The sequence below is a fragment of the Dipodomys spectabilis genome, unplaced genomic scaffold (assembly GCF_019054845.1).
Source record: "Dipodomys spectabilis isolate Male_0828 unplaced genomic scaffold, ASM1905484v1 ptg000241l, whole genome shotgun sequence".
Taxonomy (NCBI): domain Eukaryota; kingdom Metazoa; phylum Chordata; class Mammalia; order Rodentia; family Heteromyidae; genus Dipodomys; species Dipodomys spectabilis.
Genome location: NW_024870918.1, coordinates 4,909,212 through 4,933,732, shown reverse-complemented (window position 1 = coordinate 4,933,732; position 24,521 = coordinate 4,909,212). Strand labels below are relative to the sequence as shown.

General features: G+C 49.6%; 1 protein-coding gene across 1 annotated transcript in view; it reads right to left on the bottom strand.

Annotated features, from left to right (window-relative positions):
- Positions 1 to 14,131: 14,131 nt before the first annotated feature.
- Fam189a2 (family with sequence similarity 189 member A2) overlaps positions 14,132 to 24,521 on the bottom strand; it is a 56,897-nt gene continuing 46,507 nt past the window's right edge. The window contains exons 7-11 of the mRNA XM_042699399.1: positions 24,171 to 24,300; positions 23,623 to 23,701; positions 21,620 to 21,772; positions 18,338 to 18,630; positions 14,132 to 14,420 (exon numbers count right to left, since the gene is read on the bottom strand). Coding sequence (XP_042555333.1) covers positions 14,217 to 14,420; positions 18,338 to 18,630; positions 21,620 to 21,772; positions 23,623 to 23,701; positions 24,171 to 24,300 — 859 coding nt within the window. The 3' untranslated portion in view covers positions 14,132 to 14,216. The remainder of the gene's footprint in view (positions 14,421 to 18,337; positions 18,631 to 21,619; positions 21,773 to 23,622; positions 23,702 to 24,170; positions 24,301 to 24,521) is intronic.

Below are 24,521 nucleotides of genomic sequence, written 5' to 3'. Positions count from 1 at the left end.
AGTCTTTACTTATTCTTGGTCCAAAGAGCACTTTGTTTCTATGTGAGGTATGGTTCGGTTGTTGTTTTGTTTGGTTTTGTTTCATAGACCACCTCAGTAGGGACAGGGGAAGAAAAAAAAAAAAACGAATATATTTTGTAATATTAATATAAATCCCTGTTTCCTACATCTGGGATGTTTATGTTGCATTTGGGGAACTAGGAGTTGAGTGAGCAAAAGTTTAGGATGGAGAGAGAGAGAGAGAGAGAGCGTGGAGAGAATAGGGGAGGGAGAAAAGTACCTATGATGTGATCAGGCCTTGCCCTGGGGGCCTCCGCACCCCACCCCTTCCTCCGAAGTGGAGCCAGCCAGATGCTCTAACCAACGGCTGAACTCTGTTTCACTGTAAGCCAGAAAGCTCCTGTGAACAGAGAGGCTGCTGTCTGCCCACGTGTCCTCTCTGGGAATGGACTGAGAGTTACGTGGGACGAGGGCAGAAGGAGGCTGCGATGGTGGATGGAACCCCCCGGTCTGCTTGAAAGATGCTGCACACAAAACTGTGGGTGCTCACCCCAAGACCAACCAAGCACAAATGTGAGGGCCAGGAGCTCTGGGGGAGGCCATGCTCACCCTTGCTGAACTCCATGGCTTGTCTGCCCTCTGCAGGGTCAGCGGCGGTTCAGACGGCTGGGGCTCCTGCCATCTGCTCACATGTGGCCATGTAGGGAGCTTGTGTAGCACTTGAATGGGAGTTTAGAGGCTAGACAGCAGAGGGACCCCGGTTGGCCAGGAGAGAGGAGTTCCACAGGCAAACCCTTAATCTAGCCCCCAAATTCTTCATGAAGTAGCTTTACCACCCCCACCGCCCCCCAAGGAGGAAGGAGAGAGAAAGCACATTCTCTTCCTATTGTGCAAATTCCTGGAAAACTCTTTTAAAAGGTGCTGAAAAGCCAACTTGGTGAGCTCTGGAGGACCTGGCATGTTCGCGTACAAGGACCATTTTACACGAGTCCTTTTGGGTTTGATCCTCAGCTCGCTGGGCTATAGCCTGGGCCTGAGAGTTGGGACTGTCCACTGATGTCAGTCACTCCTTGTCTGAAAGTCCCCAGAGACCTGGTCCTACTACCCCTGCCCTCTGTGTCCCCACCCCCCCGCCCCTCTGTATAGTCCTATATGTAAATACCTCCGCACCCCACCCCTGGGGTGAACGATGTACAGAACAGCTTTTTCCTCAGACCACCCGGCACGGAGCCCACACTGGCTGCCCAGCTTTGGGGACGGGCTTTTCCCAGTCCATCTACGTGACACCAGAACCCAGCCTCCCCTCTGCCTCCTCCAGGGGGAGCACTTCAGGGAGCCTGGTCCCCTCCCTCCAAAGACCAGTGCCCGGAGCCCACCGCACAAGAACACCTTCCCTCTGCAGAGCGGCCTCCTGGACGTGCAGCACAACAAGGGGCCATGCACACGGGTTCATTTTCTGAATCTCGCCCATCAACACAGGCCTTCAGGGAGTCTAGAATAACCTACTACCTCCCCCATTGCGCCCCCTTCTGCACCCCCATGACACACCCACCCAGCAAGCCCTCCTTCGGCCTCCACCCAGCGGTGTAGCCACGATCAATGTTTACAAGCCAGGGCCAGCCTCCTTCACCAGGCCCCCTGTGGGTTTTGAGTTTCACCTCTGTCTGCTCCTTCCCTGGTTGGTGGGGGGCGGGGGGGGGGGGGGAGGAGACGTCTGTCCACCTGAGCACACCACTCTTTGGTTTTTTCTTTCTCCCCCCCACCCCCCTCAAGGCAGCGTGTGAGGACCGTGTGGAAATGAAATCTCTTGTACATAACTTAGCACAGCACCTAGAGTCTGAACTTGTACGAAGCCTTCTGTAAAGCGCTAGAGCTTCTTGTAAAGCGTCGGGAGAAGTTAGAGTATTGTATTTGTAACAATATCGTTCTTTGTATACACAGAACTCGAGGATCTCTATTCTATAAATATAAATAAAATATATAAATAAAAATATATCTACACGTGAGCCTGCAGTGTGGACACCGCACACACCCACTGAATGTAACCCCCTGACCACAGTCTGGTCACCGGTCCTGGCCCTCCCTCCCTCCCTTCCCTCCCCCCAGCCCCCCACCATGGCCCCTGCTGTCTGGAGTGGGGTTGTGATGTATTTCATGTGCTAGCTCCTTATTTAACGGAACGCTAATGTCTGTATAAGAGTTGCTGCAACAATAAACGAGAACTTCACTTCTTGGCCCTGGCTGAGCGGAGTTATTGTCTTAGGACCCCCTGAGACACAGGACCCCCCCCCCCCCCGGTGTGGTTGGCTGGTTGGCTCTTCCTCCTAGGGACCGTCCTTGGGAACCCGGTATTTCTTTTGGGACCCTGACTTGGTTTTGGACACACAAGCTCTGCTCTCCTGTGCGTCGCTGATAGTCCAATCGTGCCCTGGGAGAAGGAACCTTCTGGAGTCTGTGTTGTGTATCTTCAGTAGTGGAATTCATTCTCATCCTCCAGAAAGTTCTAAAGGGGAAATGGCCTTTAAAAGGGGGGAGGGGCTAAGTAGGAGGCTAGTAGGAAACATTGCCCAGGGGGACCTATCTGAAGGTTCTATCAGAAAGTTCTGGAAGGCTTTCACCTGGTGCTCTTCACAATTATACTTCCTAAATTTGACAGCATGGCCTTCCTGCTCCCAGAAACATGCCTGGGGGGCAGGGGGCAGGGAGAGGAACACTGGGGCCCCTAAATAGACTTTACAGCCTTGTTTCCGAAGCAAAATGTGGATGCTTCCACTTGGTGGGAAATGGAATTCACTGCAGGCCTTAGACTTGGAACATAGCGCCAGAAAGGACTCCATGACCCTGACCGCCCTTCCTCGTCCATGGCCGTTAGCCTGGTGGCTAAGGGAATACCTCTCCATCGGTCTTGTAACCTCGGGCATAGCACGGAGCAAGAAGGAAGCACAGGACTTCTCCTTGGACTTGAAGGCTGGGCAGCTGCACTTTAACCCTGTGGATGCTCACCACCCTTGTCCCCAGGCTAAGGCCCCAGGTAGAGGCCCTGGGCCCACCCCCAGGCCAGGCAGAGCCCTGCCACCCTGCTGGGACGGCCTGGAGGTCCAGCTTCATCTCCTCCAGCTCTGGGTAGCAGTCTCAGGTGGCTGGTGTACCACGTCACAGGCATTTGGATTTGGTCCTGCTACTTTGCATTGGTCTTGGTGGGCTCCCGGTATGACCCAACATAGTGACCCTGGTGACCACAGTGCCTCCCACCTGCCCTCCCTCAGTCCCAGGCAGCCCCCTGTGGAAAGAATTATTGTCTGCTAGGGAGCGTGTTCGACATAAGTCATGACCTAGGGGACTAGGGCTGGATCCCAGAACGGGGCAGAATCCTGAAGCATTTGGCCCTAGACTGTTAATTGGGCCTGGCCAAGAACAAAGCAGAGGATGGGGGATATAGAGCACCCTTTCCAGGCACTTCCCTCATCCATCCTGAACAACACACGCTTGGGGCGCCATCTAGTGCTAAAACAGCGATATCACAGCACAACGCAGACTCAGTGAACCTAGGTTTAGAGTGCCATCTATTGCTGAAAAAATGTCAGTGACATTCCCTCCTGCCCCCAAGTCCCAGAAGAGAGCAGCCTGTTTATTTTCCATTAAGGAATACTATAATAATAATTATAATGATGATGATGATGATGATGGGAGTTTGTCAAACTGAAAGATATGAAGGAGTAAGAAGGAAACAAAAAAGACATATCTTCACTGTTAAGAAGCCAGGTGCAGGTGACTCATGCCTGTAATCCTAGCTACTCAGGAGGCTGAGATCTGAGGATTACAGTTTGAAGCCAGCCCAGGCAGGAAAGTTCATGAGACTCTTATTTCCAATTTATCACAGAAAAAGCCAGAAGTGGTGCTGTAGCTCAAGTAATAGAGTGCTAGCCTTGAGCAAAAGGAGCTTAGGGACAATACCCAAGCCCACAGTTCCAGGCCTAGGACCAGAAGAAGAAGGAGAAGGAGAAGGAGGAGGAGGAGGAGGAGAAGAAGAAGAAGAAGAAGAAGAAGAAGAAGAAGAAGAAGAAGAAGAGGAGGAGGAGGAGGAGGAGGAGGAGGAGGAGGAGGAGGAGGAGGAGGAGGAGGAGGAGGAGGAGGAGGAGGAGGAGGAGGAGGAGGAGGAGGAGGAGGAGGAGGAGGAGGAAGAAGAGAAGAAGGAGGAGGAGGAGGAGGGAAGAAGAGGAGGAGGAGGAGGAAGGAGAGAAAGAAAGAAAGAAAGAAAGAAAGAAAGAAAGAAAGAAAGAAAGAAAGAAAGAAAGAAAGAAAGAAAGAAAGAAAGAAAGAAAGAAAGAAAGGGAAAGAAAGAAAGAAAGGGAAAGAAAGAAAAAAGAAAAGAGGAGGAGGAAGGAGGAAGAGGAAGAAGAAGGAGGAAGAGGAGGAAGAAAGAGGAGGAGGAGAAGGAAAGAAAGAAAGAAAAAGAAAGAAGAGGAGGAAGGAGGAGGAGGAAGGAGGAAAAGGAAGGAGGAGGAGGAGGAGGAGGAGGAAGAAGAAGAAGAAGAAGAAGAAGAAGAAGAAGAAGAAGAAGAAGAAGAAGAAGAAGAAGAAGAAGAAGAAGAAGAAGAAGAAGAAGAAGAAGAAGAAGAAGATATATTTTTAGTCGGAAGGCCAAAAACTATTAAAATAATGACTACATTAATGTGTTTAGAGATAGACAATGTATGAAGATTTTCAACGGAACATCAGAAATTCAGAATGTGAGGAGAGACAGTACACGCACAGAGGCATTATCAACCTTGTTCCTTTTCCTCCCTTTTCCGTCAATGTCAAGGTGCTACCATTTCAAAATAGCTTGTTGTCATCAACAGATGCTTTTCTAAGCCTCCTGGTAAGTACAAAGCTTCCTACTGGTCAGTCCTTGTCAACCTGGAAGTCTGTTGGCTAAGGCCACTAATGGGGGCCAATCCTCTTTTGTGGCCAGTCTTTATGAAGAACAAACACCTAACAGCAAAGGTCCCCGCTGCATGCCCACCCCCTGCTCCAGGCCGGAGGCCTGTGGGTACCGTGGCAGTCAGACGCAGACACCCCCTCCCCAGAGACCAGAGGCCACGCCCATGCTGCTCCAGACAGCACAGTTATTAATGTACCTGAGCTGACTCTTTCCCCTCCACTGATAGCCTCTGATGGGCAGCGACCGAGTCTTCGAAGTAGAAGAGTTCTTCAGTCTGAGGACTTCTGGTTCATTATTGGGTTCAAACAAGGGCTTTGCTGCCTGTTCTCCCTGTGTGATGTGAGCCAGTTACCCAACCAGGCCAAACCTGTATTCCTTTATCTCCAAAGCAGAGCGCTGTGGTTCGGACCATTCGTGCAGGCCCTGGCAGAACTCTGCACTTCCTTGTGCATGCCATGCGATAAGGCTACAGAACTGGTCCCAGAAGAGAGGCATTATGGGATCCTCTGAGGAAGGGAGATCTTGATGGAATCCCACACAGCTGTCGAGGCCAGGGCTGCGAGGGGACCTGGTGGGGGGATCCACCAGCCTCTGGTGGGAATGTCCCTGAATCAGTGTAAACGCAAGAAGATTCTTTCCTGCAGTTCTCTCCCTGCTCCAGCTCAAAGGAGGGCTGGCCACAGAGAAGGAGTGACACTTAAGAGGCATGGAGCATTGGCCTCTACGCACTGTGGGTCTCTGTTCACCTAGATGAATATGGGGGGTTCCTGCTCTGCCCGGAAGTCAGCAACTCTTCCAGAACTTCTTTGGGCTCTCCAGTCTTGAGCCAGGTTGTGAGGCCAGCCAGCTCTCCTGTCACTGTGAGGCAGAGGGGGTGACAGACCCCCCCCCAGCCCTCCCTCCCCCCTCCCACTCAGTCCTCACACCTCAGGCCTTCCCTCTCAAGAAAGTCAGAGCCTGAGCCTCATCCTCAGCGCCAGCCTCCGCTACCGCGGACACTTCCTTCATCCCAGGCAGAGTGCTCACACCCAGACACACGGGAAGGGGCACAGTGAGCAGACAGCTCAGCCTGGCCTTGCACCTGCGCGGGTCCTCAGAGCAACTGACTCCATCCTGCTCACCCCATGGACAAGCAGAGACTTGATCCAAGAAAGCAGGATGACTGAGCGGAGGAGCAGAGTCAAATCCAGGTGCCTCCGCTCCTCGGGGTTGAGGACTGGACTCTCAGCCTCCAGAGGAAGCGTCAAAGTCACTCCACAGTGAAAAGACAAAGGGAAAGAGTGACCTCTCTAGGAATCAGACCCTGAGTTCTCCACCGATCACAACTCGAACTTGGGGTGACACCGCCTCCTCCATGGATGGACTCCAGGACTCCTGAAGGCCACGGAGCCTGAGCTAATCACCACAGCTCTTGATGGTGGCCTGGGGGCCAGCCTGGGCCCTGGTGTGGGATATCTCTAGCCCGGGTGGGCCAGAGCAAGGTCTAAGTCACCGACGAGAACCCACAATTATATTTTCAGGAGTTTTCTTGTAGAACATGACCATTGATTAAACCCTACATGGTGGCTCACGCCTGTAATCCTAGCTACTCAGGAGGCTGAGATCTGAGGATCACCGTTCAAAGCCATCCTGGGCTAGAAAGTCCATGAGACTCTTATTTTCAATTAAGCAAACCCCCTCCCGTCCCCAAAAAAGCCAGAAGTGGAGCTGTGGCCCAAGATGCTAGCCTTGGGGGGGGGGGGACAAAATGCTCACAGACAGCACCAGGACCCTGAGTTCAAGCACCAGAACCCGAACAAACCAAACAAAGGAAGGTAGGACATTATCCACAAAGGAAATGTACTCAGGACTGAACCTGGTGCTGACAATGAAAGAACCATCAGACGTGTATGTCAGGAAAGGGACCGCGGGGGCCGACGTGGCGCTCTACCGCCACCTGGTGGCCATCTGCAGGCTGCAGCGCCGTCTTAAGAGAAACTCGGGGTTCCCGCGCTAGAACCCACGGAGGCCTGCGATGGCTCGGGGTCTCCATCGTCCTCGTCCCCCTTGGCAACCCCAGAGTCGCCTGCTGTTCCCTTGGCTTATCATCTGCAGAGGGTGAGGATGGAGCCTGGAATCAAGCCTTGGAAGCCTCGCCGTCTCCATTCACCTCCTTGATCCAGGGCTGGGTCCTAGGGGAGGGGTGCGGGTCCGATTCTGGGCATGCGCAGTGTCCCCGAGCTCCAGGGCCCAGGCAGGAGCCAGGCCACGGGTGAGAGGGAAGGGGAGACGATCCGCCTTGTGGGCTGGGTCTAAGCCACACAATGAAGGTCGGATCCCGGGGCCACACCACGATTGCCCTCCCCCCACCCACCCAGTCCCACCTGCAGAGCCAAGCCCATGAGAACCTAAGGCCTCCAGCCCGCGCCCTTGGGGGGACAGTGCTCATCCACACAGCGTCCAGCCCGAGGAGGACAATCTCAGGAGAGACCCTTAGCCAAAGACCCGCAGCAGAGTCCCGGAGGCCTGGATCACTTTAGGTCAGGGATGGATGGGACTACAGGCATTGTCTGGTCCCCCACAGTTGGTGCCATCTTTCCAGGTGGCTTCATCTCAGTGACCGCCCAGAGAGATGTGGGAAGCACCAGGCTGGGCCTGTCTGCAGGGTGAGAAGCACATGGCCTTCCTGTTTAGAGTAGGCCGGATGTAAGCTGTCTCTGCCCACTCTTCGTTGCTATAACCAAATGTCACAGAAGGAGTTATTTATAAAGAATAAAGGTTTATGCCTGGTGTCAATGGCTCACACCTGTAATCCCAGTTACTCAGGAGGCTGAGATCTGAGGATCACGGTTCAAAGCCAGCCCAGGCAGCAAAGTCTGGGAGACTCTGATCTCCAATAAACCACCAGAAAACCAGAAGTGGTGCTGTGGCTCAAGTGGTAGAGCGCTCGCCTTGAGCTGAAGAGCTGAGGGATAGTGAGTTTAAGTCTCAGGACTGGCAGAAAAAATAAAATAAAGGTTTAGTTCGTGCCTGGGTCTGAAGTTCAAGGTTGAGAAGCCACATTTGGTGAGGATCATCGCGCTGGTGAGGGCCTCCGCAGCACAGGGCATCACTGCTGGTTCAGGACTCTCTCTCTCTCTCTCTCTCTCTCTCTCTCTCTCTCTCTCTCTCTCTCTCTCTGTCTCTCTCTCTCTTTCTCTCTTCTTCCAAAGCTACAACTGCAGCCTGGAGGCCCCACCCTCATTTCAAACATCGGAGATTTGAGTCTCCAACCTCTTACACCGCCCTGCTGAGTTTGGGTGTGGACGCTCAAATCAGAGACTGCACCATCTCTGTGATCTGAAATATATTACTTCCAAAACATCTTTTAATCATTTCTAAAGACTAATTCATTGATCATACAACAGCAAGGTCTGTGGTGAAGATCACTGAGGTAAGTTCTGCTAGTTGTCTGGCACAAGGTTTGTACATCGTTGTAGTTTGTTCTCTTTCTTGCTCCTAGCATTTTTTTTTGCGGGGGGTCCTGTCCTTACTGCCGTCTCTCTCAACAATCCCCAAATTCTGGTGTCCTTGCACAGAGGCGGATGTGAGCAGGAACTGAGCACTTGAATCACTTGAATTACACTGGTTTTACCATAGTAAGAAACGTGTCTCCCTTTCAGAGCCCTGTGGCTAATTCCATATTTCTGACTTTATATTCTTTTTCTCCAAAAGGGGTCTCTTATCATAATGAAAATACCTCAGGGTCCATAGAAGACAATTCAAGCAATGGTAAGAAAAACCAGACACCAAACACTTCTGTCAATGAAAACAAAGTAAGATGAAATGGGTTATATGTAATAGTCTACATTACAAGGGGAGGGGAAATCATGATTATCTCCATACATGTTGAGAAGGGTATTAATTTAATGCCTATTTCAATTTGAAAACAAAAAAACAAGAGCCATCTGGGCACTGGTTCCTCACGCCTATAATCCTAGCTACTCAGGAGGCTGAGACGTGTGGATCATAGTTTAAACCCAGCCCAGGCAGACAAATTCAAGAGACTCTTAATCTCCAATTAAGCACCAAAAAAGGAAAAAAGCTGGAAGTGGCTCAAGAGGCAGGATACCAGCCTTAGATGAAAAAGCCAAGAAAGGCTCATGGTATAAGCCCTAAAGTTGACAGAGAAGACAGACAGACAGAGAGAGAGGAAGGTGAGGGAGGGAGGGGGAGAGAGGAAGAGAGAGAGGGAGAGAGAGAGCACATAAGAACTGAAGACAGTATCTTTGCACGATAAAGTAACTAAACCATTGATTTAAAGCTAATGTTTTTATTGAGTGGGGGGATCAAGAAAAGGTAAGAACATCCTCTACCTCTACTACTCTTCTACATTGCACTAGAGATGTCAGCCAATGTAATAAGACAAAAGAAAGCAAACAGAGTCATAAGAACTGACAAAACAATTGTCCAGAGGGCTGGGAAGATGACTTGGCCTAAATTCACAGATAGCCCTCGAAGGACTCACCGTAAACACTAGTCATTATGACTCTGAGTACTGACATGATACAACTCCTTTAATTCCTTATGAATATCTGCGATGTGCCTCTTTCACCTTCCCATAGTCAGAATCCACAGGAGAATGAAGAGTCGGCTGTGACAGAAGTAGAAGATGCACACTAAGCTGCTGCTCTTTGCGGGTCACGTGACCTTCAGCCAACCAGGGCTCCCTGTCCGATTCTGTGTGTCTGATTACTGGTGGACACTGCTTACTTCTCCACGCGGCCATGCATAGAGACAGAAAGAGCAGCAGCTTCGTGACAGAGCAGAATAATCCCAGCAAGTTTCCTCGCTGGGAATTCCCTTCTTCCATACGTCTCCCTGCCTCTGCACAGTACTCCTTTTGGATCCGAATTTACTCATTGTCTTTAAAAGACACCAGAAAAAAACTCCCACAGAGCCAAGAGCTCCAGCCACTTGGCAAGCGAGGAGCCATGATTCATCCAGAATTTGGGCTCTTAGAATTTTTTTTTTTTTGGTCAAGGTTCAATACCAGAAAGCTTGCCCAAGCTGCTGGAATAAGAAGAGCATTTTTCTGGGAAGTGACAAGCCCAAGGCAAGAGAAAATGTACTCAGAAAGTGACCAGGTCAGAGATCACAAGGTTCCTGGTCTCCTCAGAGAAAGCATTCAATGAGAGACACACAGGAGACCTCAGCAGGCCCAGGTGTATTAATGCAAAGCTAAGGGTAAATACACTCTCAGTGGTTCACACCTGTCATCCTACCTGCTCAGGAGGCTGGAATCTAAGGCTCTTAGGTGGAAGCCATCCTGAGCAGGAAGTCTGTGAGACTCTTATCTCCAATTAACAGCCAGAAAACCAGAAGTGGAGCTGTGGCTCAAAGTGGTAGAGTGCTCGCCTTGAGCTAAACAAAAGCCCAGTGCCCAGGCCCTTAGTTGAACGCCCCCCCCCCTCTCTCTCTCACACACACACACACACACACACACACACACACACACACACACACACACACACACACACACACACACCCTTAAGTGGGGCCAGTGGGCAGGCTCAAGAATGATTGCTGAGGGTCCCAAGACCTCGGGTTTTTACTGGGGTTTGTGGACATGGAGGTGGGCATTGCTGGAAACTAGATTATGGGTCATTAACTTCTGAAGACAGTTCTGGTCACAGTACTGCGTCGTTTACTCCTTCCACTCGGTGGGTGGGGGAGTTTTGGGTCAGGTGCAGGTTTTCCATTTTCCAAGGGGTCCAAACCATCACAACACTACTCTTTGTCACAAATCCTTCTTCCCATTCCAGGGGGCCAAGGTGGCTTTTCTTTAAGAGTTCCTGGGAGTGGGCTGCATGCTGCCCCAAGCCCAGGTCTCTAGCCCAGGACCTTTCTCATCAACTGGGGGATGAGGGATCTCATCCCCTTGGATGGATGGCCTTTGGCTGAGTCAGGACTAGTCCCTCTGGTCTCCAGCTTCTCCAGCGTTAGGCCTGGGAGCTGTTCAGCAGCCCCAAGAGGAAGACGGGCTTTGCGTTTATTGCTTGCTCAGGTGTTTTGAGTATGTCTCCTTCTGGCTCAGCGTTCTCTCTCTCCAGCACCCGGCCCACTGCCCAGAATTCCTTGGCTCCATAAATACCTGTTGAGTGAACTCGTGAGGGGTATGGAAGAAATGGAGTGTGTGTTTGGGCCCCGGGGCCTGGCTGCCTTGCAGAGGCTCAGGGAAGGCCTGCCTGTACACAAAGATGGTCTTGTTGGAGCTGGGCTTCCTGGATTCCTGACCATCGGTGACTGCCAGTTCTCCCAGATCCTGTGGGATTCTGGGAAGAGCAGTCTCCTGGCCAGAGATTCCAGAGGGGAGCCCCCCTGCCCACCCGCTCCCTCCTCATCACTGTCCTGGGCCCTGACTCAGAGGAAACTGAGAGACTGGGTCCCAAACCAGCACGCAGCCATGTGGGCCAGAGCCTAGATAAGCTTGGGGGGAAAATGAGGGAAAGAAGTCAACCTCAACAGAATACTTGTATGAGTAATGAATCAAGTCATTTTCCAAAGGGATTGAATGATTTCATAAGAGTTATCAAAAGAGGAAGAGGAGGAGGAGCTATTAAAAGAGGAAGAACTTTCTCTTCTTGTCCAAGACTGGGCCATGAATTCAGTATTTGACTCTTTTGATCACTGGCCGGTGCCCTACCGACTGAGCCGCGCCTCCAGCCCCCAAGGAGGAACTTGAAATACATTCGGAGATGGCAAAAGAATTGGTTTCCAGGAACGTCTGAGAGGGAGAGACATACAGTGGCCACTAAGAGGGGTTGTTCCTTTGCTTGTTTGTTTTTTTAGCTTTTTTTTGTTTTGGAGATAGGATCTTACTATATAATCCAAGCTGGGCCTTCCATTTAAAAGCCGCACACTAAAAAGCTCATGCCCGTCATCCTAGCTACTCAGGAGGCTGAGATCTGAGGATCACTGTTCAAAACCATCCTGGGCAGGAAAGTCCATGAGACTCTTATCTCCAACTAACCACCAAAAAGCCAGAAGTAGAGCTGTGGCTCAAGAGGAAGAGTACTAGCCTTGAACACAAAAGCTCAGAGACAGCAAGTGCCCTGGCCTTAAGTTCAAGCCCCAGGACCAGCACAAGTAAAAAATCAAGCTTCTTGTATTTACCACCTGAGTGCTGGGATTACAGGCATGCTCTAGAGGGGTTTGTTTGTCAGTCATGGGATTTGAACTCTGGGCCTGGGCGTTGTCCCTAGCTCAACACTAGCACTCAACCACTTGAGCCACAGCGCCTCTTCCAGTTTTCTGGTGGATTATTGGAGAGTCTCACAGACTTTCCTCCCATGCTGGCTTTGAACCTCGATCCTCAGATCTCAGCCTCCTGAGTAGCTAGGATTACAGGTGTGAGCCACCGGCACCCAGCATATACAGAGACGGTTTTGAGGACAAGGAATCTAGCTTGTGTGACATGATCATGGTAAATAGATGTTATTATACACTCATCCACACCCACAGCACACACCGGGGTAAATGTTAACACATGCCATGGGGTGTATCAAGGGGTCCATGTAGGTGTAGCAATGGTGACAAATGTCCCACTGTCCTGGGGAATGCCGCTAATAGAGTCTACACGTGTAGACAGCAGAAGACACCCTGGGAAATCTCTGCACCTTCCTCTCCATTTTCCTATAAACCTAAAACTGCCCTAAAAAGAAAATCTATTTTTACAAAGAAGGGGGCTGCATTGAATGGTAGCGCTTTGTGAGTCTCCATTTTTTTTCTGCTAAGGGAATGTATTATACTTTACAACAGGTTTCGGTCAATGACAGATGGAGGTCAAAGACCTATTTCTGTATCCCAAACACCCTGTGACGCTTGGACCTGGGTGTGTGGCCCCGGCTGGGTGTGATGGGGCTGGAGCCGCTGCTCGGCTCTTCGTGCGGGTTGAGCTTCAGCAGACGCCTGGTCCTTCTGGTAAGCATGCGCAGTTGGGCACCGCCTCCTCCCTGCCAACCTCACACCTGAGGGGACATTGCAAGGAAAGCAGGCCCCAGGGCCACTCTGCCAGGCCCGTTCGCAGGGGACAGGACGCAAAGCCACGAGCTTGGGAACGTTCTGCTGTCTGGTTTTGGAGAACTTGGGACACACAGCTTGCCTGGACGGACGGCATGAGGCAGCGGTGACCACAGTCTCCAGCAGCAGCCCCTGTGCTGGCCAATCTGAGACCAGGTGAAGTGAGGATCCGGGTTCTCCTCATGGGAACAGAAGCCGCAATGGCGTCCCCTCCCCTTCAGGCAGCCACAGACGTTGGAAGAAGTTGGAAACCGCAAACTGACCACTAATGACCCACGAGCAGACGTGGATGTGCCAGGTAGGAGAAGGGCTTGGTTTCACCATTCTTTTCCTGTCGCTAACCTGCCTCACGACCTGAGTCCAACCAGGTTCCACACCACCCCCTTCCTTCTTGGCACTAATCCCAAGAGACTGTAATGGCTTAATTGATCCATGCATGGGGCATGGCCCTATTAGAAGCCAGCTCCACGGAGCCTCTCAGCCCGGAGCTGGCTGCATGCGTGAAGACACATTGCTATTCTTGGGGTTCAGCGGCTCTGGTGATGAACTGGTTCAGCCACCTGCCCTGAAAACCAGACCACAGCCTTTATGCAGACTCCAAACTCTCCCCGAAAGGTCCATTCTGGCCATGGAGCCCACACACAAATACTGCCTGCACTCAAATACTGCCAAAATAAACATTTTATTCCCCCCTCTCCCTGCTCCTGCCTTAGGTGTTCTAGTTTGCAAACTCACATAAATGCAATCGACAAGAGTCCTCTCCATAATTACCTTTCATTTCAAGTTGCCGCCTGTCTTTGTTCCTAAAGAGAGTGGACTGGAGCGGAACCCGAGAGATTGAGTAGCCAGTGACAGCTAATCGGCCTCTGCCTCCTGCCAGTCCCTCTCTGAGCAAAGGCGGCAGGAGGCTATGAATAGCAGCCTCCTTCCAGTGAGGGCCAGGCGTGGAGATCCACAAGGGGTCAGGCAGTGTCTCCTCAATGCAGTTTCTGCACACCCCAGAGCAGGTGTGCCTCAGGAAGGTTCCAGAGACCCAGCAAAGCAAGAGGAGCTCCTGCCTCTAACCCCGCCCCCAACTCAGTGTACCCCAAGCCCAAAGGGGTTGGAAGAACCACCCTTCAGGGACAGAGTCCAAGAGTAGGAATGGTTGCTTTCTTGCCATGTCCCCTTTTTGGAGGCATCCCCACAGGGGACCCCCCAACTCCACAGCAGAAAGAGGGGGACCCTTCAACCCTTCCCTCCCTTCCTCAGGTCACAGCACGGTCTCTCTGATGACACCGATGAGGCTGTGCGGCCGCTCAGCCTCCACCGGCCGGGGCCTCCTCTCGGCTCTCAGCCTCCCCGGTGGGGCAAAGGTGCTCAGGTCCCCACAGCTCTGCAGGTGCAGCAGGCCGGGCCGTCTCTGCCAAGGCAGCGCATAGGCCCAGGCAGCACCGGGCTGTGAAGGCGCCATTATCTACAAGAGAGTAAGGAGGGAAGAGGTGAAGCTTTTCCAGATGTGGCCTTTAGGACCTGTTTCCTGTATCTGTCCATGTGTTTAAAGGATGTTCGCCCAAAGGAAAACTTATTTGGATTGTGAAGGCTGTATTTTTTTTTTTTTTTAGCATACTGCCTGTTCTCAAAGTCCCGGTGAAATTCTCCAAATTTTCTATCATTTCAACTGTAGACCTGCCATACCTAATTGGTGACTTGTCATTTCTTGTGTATATTTAACATTGTTCTTAATAGTTTCTCTCCCATGTCTCTGTCTTCTAATTAAGCCAGGGGTTCCCATTACTGGACAAGATGGGGACAGAACTTGTTAGAAGAAAGAATTCATATCTACTACCAATTTTGACAGTCTGGAAGGGAGCTTGAACATCAACAGTATTTGTGGGGGGAGGGGAGATTCTGGGGCTTGAACTCAGGGCCTGGGCATTGTTCCTGAGCTTCTTTTGCTCAAGGCTAGCACTCTACCACTTAAGCCACAGCTCCACCTCAGCTTTTGGGGTGAACTGGAGATAAGAGTCTCATATTTTCCTGCCCAGGCTGGTTTTGAACAGCTATCCTCAGATCTCAGCCTCCTGAGTAGCTAGGATTACATGCATGAGCCACCAGCACCCAGCTCATTAGGAGAGAGAGACAGAGACAGAGACAGAGAGACAGAGAAACAGAGACAGAGACAGAGAATATCCAGGTGGTATTTATGCTCTTGAAAATTTGAGAACCATTGGTCTGGCCAGGTAGTGATTTTATAAAAATGTCAACAAAGATCATTGGTGCTTCCAATGGATTGAATAAACCTTTGATAAACAACACAGAAAGTAGGACAATCTGTTTGTGAAAACTTTTTTGTGTGTGCAAGACCAGGACTCAAACTCTGTACCTGAAGCTTTCCCTCATTGGCTGGTGCACTACCAACTTATCCATGCCTCCAACCCTCATTTGTAAAAACTTTTAGAATGATTCTACTGTTTTGGCTGGGCCTTGGTGACTTATGCCTATAGTTACAGTTATTTAGGAGGTTGAGATCAACACCATCACAAGCCAAGGACAGCCTAGGCAAAAAAGTTCACAAGATCTCATTTCATCCAATAAAAAAAAGCCAGACCAGGTGGTACAGACTTGCCATGCCAGCTTTGCCAGCAGCATAAATACGAGAATCATGGACCAGGCCATTCCAGGCAAAAAACAATCAAGTGAGACCCTATTTGAAAATCAACAATAGCAAAAGGCTGGGAGCATGAATCAAGTGACTGACTGCCTAGCAGGCATGAGAGCCTGAATTCAAACTCCAGTACCACTACCACAAAATAAATAAATAAACAGCAGAGAGCCAGTGGCTCACGCCTATAATCCTAGCTACACAGGAGGCTGAGATCTGAGAACCACAGTTCAAAGCCAGCCCAGCCAGAGAAGTCCCCATGAGACTCTTATCTCCAATTAACCACTCAAAAGCCAGAAGTGGTTTTGTGGCTCAAGTGTTAGAATGCTAGCCTTGAGCAAAAGAGGCTCAGGGACAATGCCCAGGCCCTGAATTCAAGCCTCACAACTGACAAAATAAAATAAAATAAACAGATAAATAAAATACTTCTGCTGATGGATCTGTTTTGAAATATGTCATAAATTAGAAAAGGAAGTAGATAATATCACTACTTATTCTGTAAGATTGGGGAAAGGTTGAGAAATTCCTTGTCCACGGGGATTGATGGGAGAACTGTCCAATCAATGCAAGGTTAGACAATTGCACAGCTACCTAGTATTGGAGTTTTATTGCCACCAAGCATCACAGAATAGCATTCTGATGACTCTCAACATGTTGCGTTGGTACCTTCTGCGCTTGTAAGGTCATGAAGAGTTGAATCTCCCCAAAAGATGGGATATCAAATTTTGCTAACATTCCCTTCCTTCTATTTGTCTTTAGGACGTGGCCTTGACTCCTGATGAAGAAGAAATTTTCAATGCTCACTGAGTTGGAAGGTAAGTTGGCACACGTGGGTTTTTGTTTTGGTTTGCTGTTGGGGAAAATTGAAGTGGCTCTAAAATCTCATTCTAGTTTGCTGCGAAAGGTGGTGGAGTCAGGAACAAAAGGTCCCTTGCCATAATCCTTGCTTCCTTGTGCCTGGGGCAGAGGTGTGGCATTGTAACAACCCATGTGTGACTTAGTACTAGAAGGCCTAGCACAGTATAGCCAGTCCCAAGCATCTCAGCAATTAACCGTTAACCTGGGGAGGGTGTGTGTGTGTGTGTGTGTGTGTGTGTGTGTGTGTGTGTGTGTGTGTGTGTGTCTGTGTGTGTGTGTGTGTGTGTGTGTGTGTGTGTGTGTGTGTGTGTGTGTGTGTGTGTGTGTGTGTGTGTGTGTGTGTGTATCTAGCAAACACTGATTGAGGAGCTAGCAAACACTGATGATGTTAACATCTATTGGGCTGTTGGGCTGTAAGGGTCGGGTCATTTCCAAAGACCCTGAGAAGGTATGGACTGTTTCTTTCCTTGCCAGAGTTTGTGGGACCTTGAGAAATGACTCCAAATGCTTGTTCCTTGTTTGCTCGGCTGTGGGAGCTATAGCGCAGGAAGGGAACGGGGAAATAGCAACTGAAGTAGGTCAGAGACACCAGGAAATAAATGTCTCCCCCACCCAGGCTACTTCCTGGAGTCTGATCCAGAACCACTGACTGATCATTCTTCTAGAGAGCCAACCAGAGATAGGTCTGTTGTTCAAGTGCCTCTTTCCACAAGGAGTCAGATCTCTCTTCTCCCCTGGATCCCCTGAAGAAGTGGGAGAAGGGTTGGCTTCTGGCTTCAGTAAGAGGCCAGCAGGTAGAAAGTAGGACCAGAAAGGAAACGTAAAGAGACGATTTAATTGAGATACCTTTACAGTTACCTAGGATCCTGGAGCACAAATCTGAGAATCAGCCTGATGCAACTCAAGAAGTATTTACTGGGCACCTAGCATAATACAGGCAGGCAGCCAGGTAACACCCTCTGCCACGCCACCAGGCTCTCTACCATGGCCAGCCCTCTAACCGACAGTACTGGGGCTTGAACTCGGGGCCTTGAACTCTCACTTGGCTTTTTTTTTTCCCCAAGGCTGCTGGCACTCCCTCACTTGAGCTATGGGTTCACTTCCAGCTTTTTGCTGGTTAACTGTCTATAGGAGTCCCATGGATTTGTCTGCCCGGGCTGGCTTTGAACCTTGATCCTCAGATCTCAAACCTTCTGAGCAGGTAGGATTACAGGCGTGAGCCACTAGCACCCAGCAGGTAACCATCTTAAAGGGGTGCAGAGAAGGTTCTTAGCAGAAGGAAACTCACTCATTCAGAGATACAGGGGTATCTTCACTTTAAAGAAAAGAATTCTGAGACCCAAGCAAATGCTGTGCGGGCCCAATTTCACTTTCTATCTGGATGGCTTCAATCCAGGAGTCCTGCCTTCGACTTTTCTATCTATGGGGAGGAATCGGTGCTTATTCTGCTAAGTCTTATTGGCTTATCTCTCTTACTAGGCAATTCATGGAAATGTGAACAGCTCCCAGAGTCTTGCCAATATCATTTTTTCAAAGGGCAGAGAAAGCAAACAGGATCATCAAGGGGCATCTTCAATTCAGGAAATCAAATGTTGGACGAGTTCCTCACACTACCCATATCCTCTGCTTTTCTCTAGGCATGCTTCAGTGTTCCAGAAAACTAAGGTTTCCCCTCCCTCCCCGCCCCCCCTGAGAGCACTGTAGAAAATACCTAGAGCATACCTAGGAGGCAAGCTCTAGAGCTTCTTCTTCCCTTCCTCATTTGACGTAACCCTATAACCATAAACTGGGGACAGGAAATGGGAGAAGCTGACTGAGGCTACAGGGGAAACAGATGTGAGAGTCGGGCCAGATAGCAATAACACGATTACCTGTTCTAGAAAACTGGCACTTGTGATGGCTTCCTCCATGTGCTCCTCATCGGATTTCAACACAGATTTAATGTTTTCTACAAGTTCATGGATGTCCGGGGTCATGCTGCAAGAAGACTGCTCCAAGAACCTTGCCACCAGGAGCTTGGTGTCTATGTAAGACCTATAATCGATTAGAGAGCGGGGCCTGCATCTCAGCGCTCTTGGTCTGCTGCTTCTCCTAAGCGTCACCAGGGCCAGATCCAGTCTCCTTTCAGTCTGAGTGGCCGCTTCGCAGCTGAGCACTGGGGTGGCTGTGGACAGAGACAAACCATAGAACCCATTGGCTGAGCCCCTCTGGACAGAAGGCACAAACTCGGTGAAAGATGACCATGACCACACATGCTTTCCCTCTTGCAGAATGAAAAGGGGAAAAAAATAAACAAAACGATAGCACAAGCCTACTTCCTGCAGTACATTGCCAACAGATTAAGGTCCCAAGACATTAACCTACATCACATAAAGCGCAGCCCCCAAGGTGCAGACAGATGGCAAAGTACAGAACTCAGAAGGCAAACCCTGGTGGAATATACTCTGTGGTGTATGGCAGATCAATGAGAATGGATGGACCAAACAAGAAAAAGAAAACATGGCCGGCCAGTGGAAGATTGTGTCAATGGGGGAGGAGACACGTGACTTGGGGATGAATATAATGCTGTACCTTTGTCCTTAAATCCTCAAGGACATTGCACTGACTTCTATGAACGATGCTCACATCGTGGCCATGAGGTAGGTCTATGGCTGACTATTACAGAAAACAGGTGCGGGACAAAAATCACATCATTCCAGAAGGCAAGAGAGAGAAAGCCTGGGAAATCCATGGCAGGCTCTGATTTCCATGGTGACCTCCAGCAGCAAAGCCCAGCTGGCTGCCGCCATTGCGCCGTGAAGCAGTCTGGCTTCTGTGTGTCCATTCTTACCAGCACACTTCCATGTACGGACGCTAGGGAGTTAGGCCTGTGAGGTCTGATAAGTGGACATTTAGGAAGACAGGAAGCGCAGGGTGGGAGCGGGGAGAGGAAAGGGAGGCTCATTTTCCTGTGGTGAGTGATAGGCATGAAGAACTCTGAACCACAGTTAAGAGATTGTCCCAGGCTGCCACGTGTATGTGACAGTCAGCAAGAGTCTTCCAGAAACATGAGCCAAACAACACTCCCCGGGTAAGGACAGAATGGGCCGGGAGAGGGGCAGTCACACGCACTCACTGCCGGCAACCTGTGCCTTCCACCGGTGAAGCCAGTCAGTAGAGAAATGCGTGTTGTTCTTGCCCCTGCGGGGCTGCAGAATGGAAAGGGTTTCCAGAAAGATCTCCCTCGGGTGTGCAGAAAGCTAAGCTCTCCTGGGAGGTGGCAGTTGGGCCCTCAAGTCCTCAGCTTGCCCGCGGGAATGGGAGACCCACAAGATGGAGATGCACCCCAAGTCAGAGGCCCGGTGCCCAGCCTGAAGAGGAGCAACAGTGTGGAGCTCAGGCCCCAGCTGGGAACATCCTCTGTACTCAGAAGCCACTGCAGAGACCCGAGGAATGCGCTCTGAGGTTCCCACGTGGTTATTCCGGCGGACACCACACATGGTTGGAGGGACAGAACAGAGCGGAAGGGCTCAGACAGGACTTGAGAGAGGCCAGGATATCCCAAAGCTTAATATGCCCACAAGCCCAGAAGAGCAGACGCCACAACTGCTAGATTCAGTCCCCTGTTGCTGGCATTAAGGCAACTTTTTAACTTTATTCCTTTGCTTCCTTTATTTTTCACAGTATTCTAGAATGAAGAGATATTGGGAGATATTCAGGTACTCATATACACAGAGGGGCAAATAAAAGACTCGTTAACTTACTCAAAAACCATTAACGTACAGGCAAAACCCAAATTAAATGAAGAGGGAAGGAGAGAAAGTGGTATGTGCATGTGTATGAGCATCGTGTTGGGAGTGTGTGTGTGTGAGTGGGTGTGTGCAAGTGTGTGTGTGCACTAGTGTATCTGAGCATGGTGCTGCATGCATGTGAGATTGTGGGTGTGCCCGTGTTACCTGGTGTTAGTATGAGTGTGTGTGAGGGTATGCACACATGAATATGCGTGTGTGAATGTGCATGTGCGTGTGCTTCATTCTACACAATTTTCTTAAAACCGGATCCGATTTCTCAATAATTCCACCTACTCACACATTGTGAAAGGGATGGTAATAAGTAGTAAGTTGCAAAGCCAGGGATCAAAAACACACCCCCTTTACCTCTTCCCACCAGCTACAAGCCACCAGAACTCAGACCTAGGGTCTATGTAATTTCCTTCCTGCAGCATCTCACACACTACCATGTGCATGCAACCCAATGCTCTTGAAGGCAATAAGGAAAAAAGAAGAAAAACCATCTGCCAGGCATAATAACTCAAGCCTATAATCCTAGCTACCTGGGAGGCAAAGATTGGGAGCTTATGGATCAAGGCCAGTGCCGGCATAGAAGTTCAAGATACATCATCTTATCTAATGACTGAGCATGGTGGAACATACATATTATTCCAGCTACAGGGGAAGCACAATTCTAGGCACAATGGCACATGCTTGTGATCCCTCGCTACACAAGAAAACACAAGAAGGAGGATCACAGCCCAGCTGTCCAAGGCATACAGCAAGACCATCTAAAAAAATCACCAATGAAAGCATGATGCTAGTCGCTCACACCTGCAATCCTAGCTACTCAGGAGGCTGAGATTTAAGGATCGTGGTTCAAAGCCAGCCTGGCAGGAATATGAGACTCTTATCTCCAATTAATCAGCATAAAGCTGAAGTAGAGCCATGGCTCAAGTGATAGAGGACCAGCTTTAAGCAAAAAAAAAAAAAGCTAAAAAGACAGAGTGTAGGCCCTGAGTTCAAGCCCCAGTATTGGCGTGCGCGCACACACACACACACACACACACACACACACACACACACACACACACACAAAGGAAAATAAATGGGCTGGGCTCATGGCTCAAGTGGTATTGCACCTGCTCAGCATGCACAAGGCCCTTGCTCAATCTCCAGTACCTCAGGGGAAAATAGTAATTCTGCTGTCTTAAAGGGAATGGCAGCTGTGTATTCCTAATGTGCGTGTCAATTTTTATTCCCCCCACCACCACCAAAATTAATCTCTTAGCCTCTTTCGGAATACCACTTCATCTTATAGGGCCCTGGGCTAGCTAGAGCCACCCGCTTTCCCATTGGACAAACAAGCCCGGTGCTCTGCAGGGCGCTGGGGAAGGGAATCACCTCTCTCCTCGCAGTGGTGGAGCACAGGATCACTCTTGGATCTTGTCCTGAGTGGCGGGAAAGCTCGGCAGCTCCTGGCTGGATGCACTAGGCTTGCGGGAGGACTCAATACAGATGTGCCTTCTTCACCGGTTGTGGGAGGAACAGCCCCACCTGATTTTTTTTTAACAGGAGAAACATAAGTTATTATTATTATTTAACCTTCCAAATGTTGGGCAGGAAACACCTGTGTACGCAAAGCTGCCAGGGCACAAAGAATGGAGTTAATAGCATTTACTTAGGCTGCTGGCCCAGGGTGTTTTTATTTCTCAGCGCTGTGGGAAAACCTGCCTACCTTCAAACTACCCCCTTGTCTCCTCAAACAAACAAACACACAGCCCCAAGGGCATAGTAAAACAGCTGTGCCAGAACATCAGGTTTTTCCTGAAGGTGCTTAGAACCTTCTCCCAAGCATCCTAGGCATTTCAGGGTTTCTGGGTCTTTCTTTCTTGGAAGGAGCTACCTACTCCATAGGAAGGAGGCTCTCTGTGAGCAGAGAACCAGGCTGGGAAACTCCCAGTTGGTCCTTTTATGAACCAGAGGCCACTAAATGAATCATCTCAACCAATGTGGAAATTGGTTTCCAGATTTTCCCAGTCCAAGAAAGTAAAACCCAGCAGATGCCCATGGCTCACATCTGTAATCCTAACAACTCAGGAGGCTGAGGTCTGAGGATTATGGGTCAAAGCCGGCCTGAGCTGGAAAAATCTTTGAGACTCTTATCTCTCATTAACCAGCAAAAAGAGCTGGAACTGGAACTGTGACTCAGTGGTATTACACTAGCCTTGAGCATAAAAGCTCAGGGATAGGACCCAGACCCGAACAAAGTTCAAGCCCAGGACTGGCATAAAAAAAGGAAGGAAAGAAAAAATAGAAAGAATGGAAATGAAAGAAAAGGACAAGGAAGGAAGGTAGAAGGGAAGGAAGGAAGGTAGAAGGGAAAAAGGAAGGAAGGAAGGAAGGAAGGAAGGAAGGAAGGAAGGAAGGAAGGAAGGAGGAAGGGAGAGAGAGAGGGAGGGAGGGAGGGGGAAGGAAGGAAGGAAGGAAAGAAAGAAAGAAAGAAAGAAAGAAAGAAAGAAAGAAAGAAAGAAAGAGAAAGAGAGAGAGAAAGGAAAGAAAGAGAAAGAGAAAGAAAGAGAAAGAAAGATCCATCATTTGGGAGCTTGAATTGTGGCTTAGAAAACTCTCTGTTAACAGAAGAATTACAAACATAGTGAGGATAATTCAATATAGCTTCTGAATTTTACTTAGAGATATATAATGGGGCTGGAAGAATAGCTCAGTGATAGGCAAAAAAAAAAAATATTTTTAAGATGGAAGGTGAACAGAACCCATTCGGAATGACTGCTGAAAAATTACCTCCATCTAAAATAGCTAAAAGTTGATCCATTATTTATTACCATTAGCAATTTTGTCCTAGTACACAATTCTTTGGGCCACTTAAAATGTCCCCAAAGAGAGAAAGCTGTAACAATGATATCCTTAAATTACAAGGATAAACGTAAATCGACTCTAGTATTTGCTATAGCATTGAAAAATCAGAATTCCCTGGACATTCAGGCAGCAAGACTGGAGCCGTAGGTTATAAATGACAGCATGATCCCACAGCAAACCACTCTTCATTAAATGAAAACTAACTCTTCTTCAAAGGACCCCTGTTTGTTTTAATCAGACAGAGAAAAACTATAGATTGGAAAACACAGGAATGACAAATTGGACTTTATTTCACAGGATCCTGAAAATTGTCTTGGTTATTCACAGAAGATTCTACTTCGTGTTACTGATATGGTAATACCTCTCACTTCTCAGTGCTGGTCATATTTTTGTGTCTGGTAAGAAGGATGTAGTTGAATGATTTGCTCCAAAAATATCTGACTTCAAACAGAACACCAGATGGGCCGTTGATTCCACCATGTTTCAATCTATTAAGTCATGGCTTTGGCCAGTGGAAATACGTCGGTTACCTTGAGTGGTGTGTGTGTCCGCCAATTCCAGTGGACTCACAGCAGCCTCGGATCCTTCTGGAATCTGGAATGAAGACCCCTGCATCACAGGAGATGGGTGGGGAAAAAGAAGGCTGTTTTGTGATGGTCAACTTAACTGCTCTTGGGACCCCCATGAGCTTGAAATGATGTATGAGACACAACCTCCCTGGCTGGTCTCCAAGATGTACCATAGCTCCTGCCTGTGGTCAATGGATTAAAAGAGAAGCCTTGGGCCAGGCGCTCACACACCTATAATCCTAACTACTCAGAAGGCTGAGAGCTGAGGATCACGGTTCAAAGCCAGCCCCCGGGCAGGAAAGTCCACGAGACTCTTACCTCCGATCAACCACCAGAAAACTGGAAGTGGAGCAAAAGAGCTCAGGGACAGTAGCCAGGTCCTAAGTTCAAGCCCCATGACACAGAGAGAGTGTGTGGGGGGGGGGGGGGGGAGAGAGAGAGAGGAAGGGAAAGAGGGAGGGAGACACAGAAGAAGAGGGAGAGGGGGAGAGGGGGAGGCTTTGACATACCTGTTCCTGGTCCATTTGGCTCACCACCGCTTCATAGGGAGGTGGGGGGTCCAGAGGACAGAACACTTCCACACCTTTGCTTCTAGCTCCATAGATGTGCGGCAGCGGAATGACGTCGGGACCCACCATCCTAGACAGAGCATGCTGGCATGAGGAAGCAGGTCTGCACACGAGCCCTCAGGCTGCCCTGGACATACTATCTTAGCCTCTAGTCCAGGGAAACCGCTCAGCCCCACACACAACAGTTCAAGAGAGGGAGACCAATCCAGGCTGCCCCCTAACCACATGCCTCCTTACACAAGTGACAATGTATAAAACGTGACGCCGCCGTTTTCATGTTTTTTCACTCTA